A 12,888-nucleotide genomic window follows, 5' to 3' on the forward strand; every position below is an offset into this window, starting at 1 on the left:
CCCGGCACTTAGGGTATTATGGCCAAAGGACCTAATTGTAACCTGTTATATTTAACCAGATCATATTGTTAATAAAGACAAGAAAGTCCGGCAGAGACTTTATCTCGCCCGCATTAAGCCCCCCTTATGTAACCGCCCAAAACAGTTACAGTGGTTACCAGTTGTCATACATAAAAAGATGGAGATTTATTAGTTATTCTTTTTTAAGGTGAACTCTAGGTTTCGCGAGCTGGAAAAAAGTCGTTAGTGTACTGTTTCGCACATGTGTCAAAGATTTCCCACACCAGTTCTAGATCTTGTAATACTTTGCAGTCTGTCATTTTTCATTTTTCTCATGATTTTGCACGTGCAGTAAATGTATGTACGTGGGTTTATGTGCAATATGTGCATGTTTTAATGTAAGTACAGCATATGTTTTGAAAGTTTTATGAGATCTTGTATAAAACAGATTCGAAGAAGCTTCGAAACTGTTTCATGATGTTGATGAGCTGTTCTTCAATCGGCAACCCTGGCCTCATTCGCATTTGCTCCAGGGTCGGTGTATGTGATCGGAGGTCCAGGTGAGTCAATGCCTATTTATGTTCACAGGTTGATTTTCAAGTAATTCAGCAAGTTCATATATAGATTGCACGTTATTTCAAGAATAGTTGGATACATGTTTGTATTCTTTTACCATGTAATGAATATAACTTACAACTCGTACATGATGCGGCACCAGTAGTATCTAGAGACTATACATACAGTATGTAAAGTGATTATTAATTTTGCGATTGTGCAATCGTACCTCCGAAAATGTACCTAAGATATATAGCTACAATTCAGTGTATTATCTGGTCCATTGTATCTGGGCAAATTATCTATCAAGAAAAATCTACCAAACATTTTCAGTTCTACACTTGGCTATATGATCACATGATTATACATGTGAATATGCACTGATCCATACATCCATGTATACGTATACATGTATGCATACATAAATGTATACATAAATGTATACATGTATACATACACGTATACACGTATACATAAATGTATACATGTATACATACACGTATACATGTATACATGTATACATACGTGTAACAAATATACATACAAACATGTATACAAATATACATGTACACAAATATACATGCATACATAAAAACATGTATACAAATATACATGTATACATACATTACAAACATGTGTACAAATATACATGTATACAAACATGTATACAAATATACATGCATACATACAAACGTGTATACATACAAACGTGTATACATACAAACGTGTATACATACAAACGTAAATACATACAAGCGTGTATACATACAAGCGTGTATAAATACAAACGTGTATACATACAAGGGTGTATACATACAAGCGTGTATACATACAAGCGTGTATACATACAAGCGTGTATACATACAAGCGTGTATACATACAAACGTGTATACATACAAGGGTGTATACATACAAGCGTGTATACATACAAGCGTGTATACATACAAGCGTGTATACATACAAGCGTGTATACGTGCAAGCGTGTATACGTGCAAGCGTGTATACGTGCAAGCGTGTATACGTGCAAGCGTGTATACGTGCAAGCGTGTATACGTGCAAGCGTGTATACGTGCAAGCGTGTATACGTGCAAGCGTGTATACATGCATGCGTGTATACATGCATGCGTGTATACATGCAAGCGTGTATACATGCAAGCGTGTATACATGCAAGCGTGTATACATGCATGCGTGTATACATGCATGCGTGTATACATGCATGCGTGTATACATGCATGCGTGTATACATGCAAGCGTGTATACATGCAAGCGTGTATACATGCAAGCGTGTATACATGCAAGCGTGTATACATGCAAGCGTGTATACATGCAAGCGTGTATACATGCAAGCGTGTATACATGCAAGCGTGTATACATGCAAGCGTGTATACATGCAAGGGTGTATACATGCAAGCGTGTATACATGCAAGCGTGTATACATGCAAGCGTGTATACATGCATGCGTGTATACATGCATGCGTGTATACATGCATGCGTGTATACATGCATGCGTGTATACATGCATGCGTGTATACATGCATGCGTGTATACATGCATGCGTGTATACATGCATGCGTGTATACATGCAAGCGTGTATACATGCAAGCGTGTATACATGCAAGCGTGTATACATGCAAGCGTGTATACATGCAAGCGTGTATACATGCAAGCGTGTATACATGCAAGCGTGTATACATGCAAGCGTGTATACATGCAAGCGTGTATACATGCAAGCGTGTATACATGCAAGCGTGTATACATGCAAGGGTGTATACATGCAAGGGTGTATACATGCAAGGGTGTATACATGCAAGGGTGTATACATGCAAGGGTGTATACATGCAAGGGTGTATACATGCAAGGGTGTATACATGCAAGGGTGTATACATGCAAGGGTGCATACATGCAAGGGTGCATACATGCAAGGGTGCATACATGCAAGGGTGCATACATGCAAGGGTGTATACATGCAAGGGTGTATACATGCAAGGGTGTATACATGCAAGGGTATATACATGCAAGGGTATATACATGCAAGGGTATATACATGCAAGCGTATATACATGCAAGCGTATATACATGCAAGCGTATATACATGCAAGCGTATATACATGCAAGCGTATATACATGCAAGCGTATATACATACAATCACGTATACATACAAACATACATGTACAGTATACATACTAAAATGTATACATACAAACATACATGTATACATACAAACATACATGTATACATACAAACATACAAGTATACATACAAAGATACATACAAAGATACATACAAAGATACATACAAAGATACATACAAAGATACATACAAAGATACATACAAAGATACATACAAACGTACATACAAACGTACATACAAACGTACATACAAACGTACATACAAACGTACATACAAACGTACATACAAACGTACATACAAACGCACATGCATACAAACGTACATACATACAAACGTACATGCATACAAACGTTCATGCATACAAACATACATACATACAAACGTACATGCATACAAACGTACATGCATACAAACGTACATGCATACACACGTACATGCATACAAACGTACATACAAACGTACATACAAACGTACATACAAACGTACATACAAACGTACAAACAAACGTACAAACGTACATACAAACGTACATACAAACGTACATACAAACGTACATGCAAACGTACATGCAAACGTACATGCAAACGTACATGCAAACGTACATGCAAACGTACATACAAACGTACATACAAACGTACATACAAACGTACATACAAACGTACATACAAACGTACATACAAACGTACATACAAACGTACATACAAACGTACATACAAACGTACATACAAACGTACATACAAACGTACATACTAACGTACATACTAACGTACATACAAACATACATACAAACATACATACAAACATACATACAAACATACATACAAACATACATACAAACATACATAGACATACATACAAACATACATACAAACATACATACAAACATACATACAAACATACATACAAACATACATACAAACATACATACAAACATACATACAAACATACATTCAAACATTTATACATTCAAACATACAAACATGTACACATTCAAACATACACACGTACATACAAACGTACATACAAACGTACATACAAACGTACATACAAACGTACATACAAACGTACATACAAACGTACATACAAACGTACATACAAACGTACATACAAACGTACATACAAACGTACATACAAACGTACATACAAACGTACATACAAACGTACATACAAACGTACATACAAACGTACATACAAACGTACATACAAACGTACATACAAACGTACATACAAACGTACATACAAACGTACATACAAACGTACATGCAAACGTACATGCAAACGTACATGCAAACGTACATGCAAACGTACATGCAAACGTACATGCAAACGTACATGCAAACGTACATGCAAACGTACATGCAAACGTACATGCAAACGTACATGCAAACGTACATACAAACGTACATACAAACATACAAACATGTACACATTCAAACATACAAACATGTATACATTCAAACATACAAACATGTATACATTCAAACATACAAACATGTATACATTCAAACATACAAACATGTATACATTCAAACATACAAACATGTATACATTCAAACATACAAACATGTATACATTCAAACATACAAACATGTATACATTCATACAAACATGTATACATTCATACAAACATGTATACATTCAAACATACAAACATGTATACATTCAAACTTACAAACATGTATACATTCAAACATACAAACATGTATACATTCAAACATACAAACATGTATACATACAAACATGTATACATTCAAACATACAAACATGTATACATTCAAACATACAAACATGTATACATTCAAACATACAAACATGTATACATTCAAACATACAAACATGTATACATTCAAACATACAAACATGTATACATTCAAACATACAAACATGTATACATTCAAACGTACATACATGTACAGTATACATTCAAACGTACATGTATACACTCAAACGTACATACATGTATACATTCAAACGTACATACATGTATACATTCAAACGTACATGTATACATTCAAACGTACATGTATACATTCAAACGTACATACATGTATACATTCAAACGTACATTCAAACGTACATACAAACGTACATACAAACGTACATACAAACATACATACAAACATACAAACATACAAACATACAAACCTACAAACATGTATACATTCAGACATACAAACATGTATACATTCAGACATACATGTATACATTCAGACATACAAACATGTATACATTCAAACTTACAAACATGTATACATTCAAACATACAAACATGTATACATTCAAACATACAAACATGTATACATTCAAACATACTAACATGTATACACACAAACATACAAACATGTATACATATAAACATACAAACATTCAAACATGTATACATACATCTACTGAAGAGGATTGCAGTTTGTAATCGAAATATATAGATTCCCCGTATCCAGTCTTTTCTACTACAACAGTGGTTTTAACGTGATATATACATAAATTCAAACATGTATACATACAAACATTCAAACATGTATACATACAAACATGTATACATACGAACATACAAAAATGCGAGGAATTCGCTAGTGGACAGCGACATTAATCAGATAATTTTTTATGACCGCGCAAGGATTCGAACCTGCGCTGTACATGACGACAAGAGGCCCGCCATGACTACCGCCTTAGACCGCTCGACCAACTGATACTTAAAATCGTACGAACTCAGAACACTTACTGGTTCTCGAGATTGAGAAGGTCACTACCTGCAACCCTATTCTCATTTTTACCGTACGACCAAGTACACTCGTGGGAGGGGTAAGGACCGGATCGAATCCTTTTCACGCTTCGTCATTGTAACCATACGAGGAATTCGCTAGTGGACAGCGACATTAATCAGATAATTTTTATGACCATCGCGCAAGGATTCGAACCTGCGCTGTACATGACGACAATAGGCCCGCCATGACTACCGCCTTAGACCGCTCGACCAACTGATACTTAAAATCGTACGAACTCGGAACACTTACTGGTTCTCGAGATTGAGAAGGTCACTACCTGCAACACTATTCTCATTTTTACCGTACGACCAAGTACACTCGTGGGAGGGGTAAGGACCGGATCGAATCATGGTAGTCATGGCGGTAGTCATGGCGGGCCTCTTGTCGTCATGTCGTCATGTCGTCATGTATACATACAACTCCCCGTCTCCCTCTCTTCCACCCTTATCTCCCCGTCTCCCTCTCTTCCACCCTTATCTCCCCGTCTCCCTCTCTTCCACCCTCAACTCCCCGTCTCCCTCTCTTCCACCCTCAACTCCCCGTCTCCCTCTCTTCCACCCTCAACTCCCCGTCTCCCTCTCTTCCACCCTCAACTCCCCGTCTCCCTCTCTCTTCCACCCTCAACTCCCCGTCTCCCTCTCTCTTCCACCCTCAACTCCCCGTCTCCCTCTCTCTTCCACCCTCAACTCCCCGTCTCCCTCTCTCTTCCACCCTCAACTCCCCGTCTCCCTCTCTCTTCCACCCTCAACTCCCCGTCTCCCTCTCTTCCACCCTTAACTCCACGTCTCCCTCTCTTCCACCCTTAACTCCACGTCTCCATCTCTTCCACCCTTAACTCCCCGTCTCCCTCTCTTCCACCCTCAACTCCCCGTCTCCCTCTCTTCCACCCTCAACTCCCCGTCTCCCTCTCTTCCACCCTCAACTCCCCGTCTCCCTCTCTTCCACCCTCAACTCCCCGTCTCCCTCTCTCTTCCACCCTCAACTCCCCGTCTCCCTCTCTCTTCCACCCTCAACTCCCCGTCTCCCTCTCTCTTCCACCCTCAACTCCCCGTCTCCCTCTCTCTTCCACCCTCAACTCCCCGTCTCCCTCTCTTCCACCCTCAACTCCCCGTCTCCCTCTCTTCCACCCTCAACTCCCCGTCTCCCTCTCTTCCACCCTCAACTCCCCGTCTCCCTCTCTTCCACCCTCAACTCCCCGTCTCCCTCTCTTCCACCCTCAACTCCCCGTCTCCCTCTCTTCCACCCTCAACTCCCCGTCTCCCTCTCATCCACCCTCAACTCCCCGTCTCCCTCTCCTCCACCCTCAACTCCCCGTCTCCCTCTCCTCCACCCTCAACTCCCCGTCTCCCTCTCTTCCACCCTCAACTCCCCGTCTCCCTCTCTTCCACCCTCAACTCCCCGTCTCCCTCTCTTCCACCCTCAACTCCCCGTCTCCCTCTCTTCCACCCTCAACTCCCCGTCTCCCTCTCTTCCACCCTCAACTCCCCGTCTCCCTCTCTTCCACCCTCAACTCCCCGTCTCCCTCTCTTCCACCCTCAACTCCCCGTCTCCCTCTCTTCCACCCTCAACTATCCGTCTCCCTCTCTTCCACCCTCAACTCCCCGTCTCCCTCTCTTCCACCCTCAACTCCCCGTCTCCCTCTCTTCCACCCTCAACTCCCCGTCTCCCTCTCTTCCACCCTCAACTCCCCGTCTCCCTCTCTTCCACCCTCAACTCCCCGTCTCCCTCTCTTCCACCCTCAACTCCCCGTCTCCCTCTCTTCCACCCTCAACTCCCCGTCTCCCTCTCTTCCACCCTCAACTCCCCGTCTCCCTCTCTTCCACCCTCAACTCCCCGTCTCCCTCTCTTCCACCCTCAACTCCGTCTCCCTCTCTTCCACCCTCAACTCCCCGTCTCCCTCTCTTCCACCCTCAACTCCCCGTCTCCCTCTCTTCCACCCTCAACTCCGTCTCCCTCTCTTCCACCCTCAACTCCCCGTCTCCCTCTCTTCCACCCTCAACTCCCCGTCTCCCTCTCTTCCACCCTCAACTCCCCGTCTCCCTCTCGCTCCCCCAACCCCCTCACCGCCGCCCTCTTGTTACCCCCCTGCCTCCCGTCACCATCGCCCCCGCACCATCCACCACGTCGGGGACATGATGGCACAGACAGACGAGACTGACGAGGAATTCACTCTCGGAGAGCTCACGGCCGCCAGCAGACCTGACAAGGACACTGCTCCCGGTGAGGACGGAATCACCTACTCCATACTGGCACACCTCGGACCTGCAGGAGATCACTTTTCTCCGCGTGGTCAATGCGTCCTGGAGGACTGGCAAGCTTCCCACAGCCTGGAAGACGGCCACAATAGTGCCGATTCCCAAACCCAAGGAACCCGGTGCCTACCGCCCCATCAGCCTGGTCAGGTGCATGGGGAAACAGCAGAAAGAATGGTACTCAACAGATTGCTATGCCTACCGCCCCATCAGTCTGGGAAAAACGGCAGAAAGAAGGGTACTCAAGAGATTGCCCGAGCACTCCGACCCCCCACCGCCGACGAGACAGGCCTTAGTCGGGCCATCTATACCTCCCTAGAACGTGTAGACACACCGCTTCGCCCCAACACCTTGCTCTCACGCGGCCAAGCTTCTGGATTCCTTCCAACTACGTCAACCTCTCCTCGAGAAGGGCATACCAAAATCCCACCCGGACTTCAAATGCCCGCCGCCGTGGGCACAGGCTCCTGTAATCTTCAAAATTACGTCACTCCCGGGGAAAAAGGGCACATGCCACCCAGACATTGCACACGTGTCGGCAGACAACGGCATCCAGGCACTGACACAACCTGGTTATACGAATTCTTATACGGACGGGTCGGTAGAAAGAAGCAGCCCTCACGCGGTCGGAGCTGCCTTTGTCACTGATGGATACACCATCGGTAGGAGAGTCAGCAACTCCGCGTCCTCTTTCCAAGCCGAGGCCGTACCGATGCAAGGGACCTTAGAATACCCCCTCGTATCCCACTTCAGTTCCGTGGTTATCCAGACAGACTTTCTGAACCTGATGAGCTGCTTGCAACATGCAGAGCCCTGAGATAATGTCTACATCCGTACCAATATAATTGCGCTCCACTCCTGCACACATTACACCGTGCTGGACGGAATGTCATTATCAACTGGGTGCTAAGTCGCATGGAAACGACCTTGCCGAGGCAGCAGCAGCGGCTGGTCGCCAGCACCCCAGGGTCGATGTCTAGGTCTCTCCCAGTAGGAGCCAGCTCAAATTTCGAACTAGGGCATTAGCACGCACGCAGTGGCACCTCCAACACAGTCTGGAGGCACAGATTTCCCAACGGGCGGGGTGGTACAAGAGGGTGACAGCATATGAACCTCTAGTCCTCCCCCGCTCCACTCCCAGAAGGGTAGAAAAGCTGATCTTCAGGCTGCGTCTCGAGGACCTTTGCTTCTGGCAACTTCATCCCCAGTGCACCATGGAAGACTGCCGGTGCAACCACAACCGCGCCGAAAGTGCCAACCTCCTCCATTACCTGAGCGATTGCCCCGCCACCTCTTTCCTCAGACAGGGTCCACCGGCACCCCCTGAAGGTCTTGTGAGCCTCCTCTACCACCTACAAAGCCCCTGTGAGCTCCGACAGCTACTAGAGCGTCCGCCGCCGCTCTCGCCGCACCCCATGCTCCCCTGACTAGCTACATCATCCCACTCCCTCTCTATAAGGTGTCTTTCATAAACACCACCGCACGGGTTCAAGCAAAGCCCGTGGGCGTGACATTTCACTAAAAAAAAAAAAAATCACCATCTCCCCCCCCCCCCACACACACACACACCACCCGCCCACCTTCCCCAAGGGAGAGAGGACTGATGAAGACCAAAAAAATTAAGTAAATTTTATGGGTTGTTTTACTGTGGAAAAAATCTAAATCCCTTTCAGTATTTCATTAAAGGGAACCACATTTCAAATTAAAAAAAGATAATTTTCGAATATGCACATTTTTCATTGCAAGGTTGTATACAAAGTTGCTTTAAGGTTTTGTGTTAATGTTTTAGTTCAATGTCTCTCGGTACCCTAATGTATTTACAGAAGCACAGCAATTTTTACAGAATTACATTTTGCCAGAACATTTTTAGTGCACATTTCCATAAATGAACCACTAATTAATATTAACTTGAATTTCAGTGGGATCCAAATGACATTCTGCTTCTGCTGAACTGTCCTCTCCCTACCTTGGCATGGTTTTTCGTCCATTGTTCCCTTGCCTGTGATCCCAGTTGCAGTAACGTCAATAGCTCACCATGGCAAAGAATACCTCAGAGGTCACCAACGTCACGACTATGAGGGTAATCGACTTCACGGAGAGTATAGAATTCAAGTTTCCCGGCAACGTGTTAAAAGATGCCATTTGCTTCGGCGACGTGGATGGCGATCGCCTCAACGAGCTCGTTGTCGGGAACATGGGCGGCGACCTCTCAATCTTCAAGGGACTGAAACGTGAAGCCGTCTGGACCTCTCACCACCTCGGGCTAATATCTGGCGTGACTGTCGGCGACATTCTTAACACAGGCCACAACATCCTTGCGGTGGTCACAGGGTGTGGCTCTATCTACCTCTACAATGTCAAAGAGACAAAGCCTGGGGATACTCTACAGCCCTACCACGTCCAAACCATCCCGCCCAATGCAAAATGCGTCCTGGTGATGGACTTCATGGGAATTGGAGTGTACGAGGTCGTGGTTGGCATGTCAGATCGAGTGGTCCGAACTTACAGATGGGTGTACTCGGAGGCCTTCGACGGCGACAAACCTATTGGGAAGCTCGTCGGGCTCAGGAAATGGGAAATGGCCGAACAGATTGGGAATGTTGTGCGTCACCGTTCCCCTGATGAAAACCTTCCCATCCTTCTTGTTGCTCAGCCTGGAGGCTCCTGCTGCAGCATCTGGACCGAGCCAACGTCATGCAACGAACTGACAGCTGATAACGAAGATATGGGTGAGATGGTGACCCAGCACTATCCTTTAGCCTCTACGAACTTCCGCCACGCAAAAAAGGCAACAGAGGTGTGTGGCAACATGCGCACTGCCCAGGGCAATTTGTTGTATGCACTGGCCATCATCGACGGGACAGTTGTCCTCGTCAAGGACGAAGACACGATCAAGTACAGCCTCAAAGTAGACCACGAGATCTTCGCAATTTTCTCACTTGACGTCAACAACGATGGCTTGGACGAGGTGGTAGCGTGCGCACTGGACGGCAACACGTTCATCTTCAACCAGGAGGGAGATTGCGTCAGGTTCATCTTCGACAAGCCTGTCCGTAACTTCGTGGCCGGCTACTTTGGTGTCCGCGGATGCCAAGTACCTTGCTTCGCCTACAACACGTTCGAGAATCGCATCATCCTGTATCATCAAATTCACATCGCCCATTTCGTCAATCCGAACATGACCAATCTTTTGCAAGAGGACGAAGAATACAAAAAAATGATCACAGAGCTCGGCATCGATGTCAACAACTTCGATTTACTTCGAGAATTCAATAGGTTTCTTCTCTACGGGTTTCATCCCAGTAAGTGGAGCAACCGTACCTCAATGGATATCGAAGACATAGTCGGGGGTGGGGCTGTGTGGATGGGAGGGGCCTCGGCTCAGGCTGGTGCTCCGGGTGCAACTATGTCAGAATCGGACAAGGCGCCTGCCCCGGAGTCGTCTACTGTCGGATACATACCGGTCAAGTATGAAAAAGACTATAACGAACCTAACAGGAACAATCGGTCAGGCAAGGAGTCCGAAGGAGCCAAAGATTCCAGAATGGAGAGCTCCTGCGAGATATCCGAAGGTGTCCTGAGTGTCTATGAAGTGGATCTAAAAGACTGCCTCGACGAGCTGAACAATGAGTATACCAGCACGAGTAGTGATGGTCTAGGACCTCTGGGACCAAAAGCTATTTACATACCAAGGGTCTATAACAGCGACAACAGCAGCGACGGCGGTAATGACAACGACAGTGGCAACAATGACGACCACGACGCCAGAGACGATGACAATGACGACGACAACAGCAATAGCAACGACGACGACGGCGACGACGAAGACGGCGACGACGAAGACGGCGACGACGAAGACGGCGACGACGACGGCGGCGACGGCAACGATGACGGCGACGGCAACGACGACGGCGACGGCAACGACGACGGCGACGGCAACGACGACGGCGACGGCAACGACGACGGCGACGGTAACGACGACGGCAACAACGACGGCGACGGCAACGACGACGGCAACGACGACGGTAACGGCGACGGCGACGGTGACGGCAACGACGACGGTGACGGCAACGACGACGGGGACGGCAACGACGACCTGATCTCCAGCGATTTGATTTCAGGAAACTCTGGTCTTGCAAGAAAAAATGGGCAGGGACAAGGACTGGGACAGGAAGTGGGACTGGGGGAGGGGGTGGGAGTGGGAGTGGGAGAGGGACAGGTACAGGCTCTTGGACAGGCACTTGGACTGGGACAGATGCAGGGACAAGCAGAGGGACGGGGACTGGGACAGGGACAGTGTCAAGGACAGGGACAGGGACAGTGTCAAGGACAGGAACTGGGGCTTGGGCAGAGATTGGGGCTGGGACAGGGACTAGAATTGGGGCAGGAAACGGGACAGGCATTGGGGCTGGAACAGGGACTGGGACAGTGTCGGTGTCACGAACTGGGACGGTGTCGGTGTCAGGAAGTGGGACATTGTCAATGTCACGAACAGTGTCAGTGTAAGGGACAATGTCAGTGTCAGGAAGTGGGACATTGTCAATGTCACGAACAGTGTCAGTGTCAGGGACAGTGTCAGGGACGGTGTCAGTGTCAGGGACGGTGTCAGTGTCAGGGACGGTGTCAGTGTCAGGGACGGTGTCAGTGTCAGGGACGGTGTCAGTGTCAGGGACGGTGTCAGTGTCAGGGACGGTGTCAGTGTCAGGGACGGTGTCAGTGTCAGGGACGGTGTCAGTGTCAGGGACGGTGTCAGTGTCAGGGACGGTGTCAGTGTCAGGGACGGTGTCAGTGCCAGGGGCGGTGTTTGTGCCAGGAACCAGAACCTGGTCAGGGACAGGGACCGGGACCGGGTCAGGGACAGGAACCAGGACCGGGTCAGGGACAGGAACCAGGACCGGGCCAGGGACAGGGTAATGCAGAGATTGATGGAGGCGGCAGCTCCAGTTCTTCTGGCTCAGATGCGGAACCTGTCCGCAACAACAGCGAGGGGTCCACAACCTCGGAGACGAACGCTTCTTCGGAAGAGACTACTGACTGGAGTACTGACTGGAGCACTGACTGGAGCACTGACTGGAGTACTGACTGGACTACAGATTGGAATACCGAAGACAGCGACGAAGGGATCGGCGAAGGGAGCGACGAAGGGATCGGCGAAGGGAGTGATGAAGGGGCCGTTGGAGGTGC

At 46.9% G+C, this 12,888-nt stretch overlaps 1 protein-coding gene across 1 annotated transcript in view; it reads left to right on the top strand.

Annotated features, from left to right (window-relative positions):
- Positions 1–512: 512 nt before the first annotated feature.
- Positions 513–12,888, top strand: part of LOC143022103 (uncharacterized) — a 12,697-nt gene continuing 321 nt past the window's right edge. Inside the window, exons 1-2 of the mRNA XM_076180102.1 lie at positions 513–560; positions 9,624–12,888. The exon at positions 9,624–12,888 is cut by the window's right edge and continues 321 nt beyond it. Coding sequence (XP_076036217.1) covers positions 9,740–12,888 — 3,149 coding nt within the window. The 5' untranslated portion in view covers positions 513–560; positions 9,624–9,739. The remainder of the gene's footprint in view (positions 561–9,623) is intronic.

Source organism: Oratosquilla oratoria, chromosome 43 (assembly GCF_046742065.1).
Source record: "Oratosquilla oratoria isolate Oo_2021 chromosome 43, ASM4674206v1, whole genome shotgun sequence".
In the NCBI taxonomy this organism is placed as follows: Eukaryota; Metazoa; Arthropoda; class Malacostraca; order Stomatopoda; family Squillidae; genus Oratosquilla; species Oratosquilla oratoria.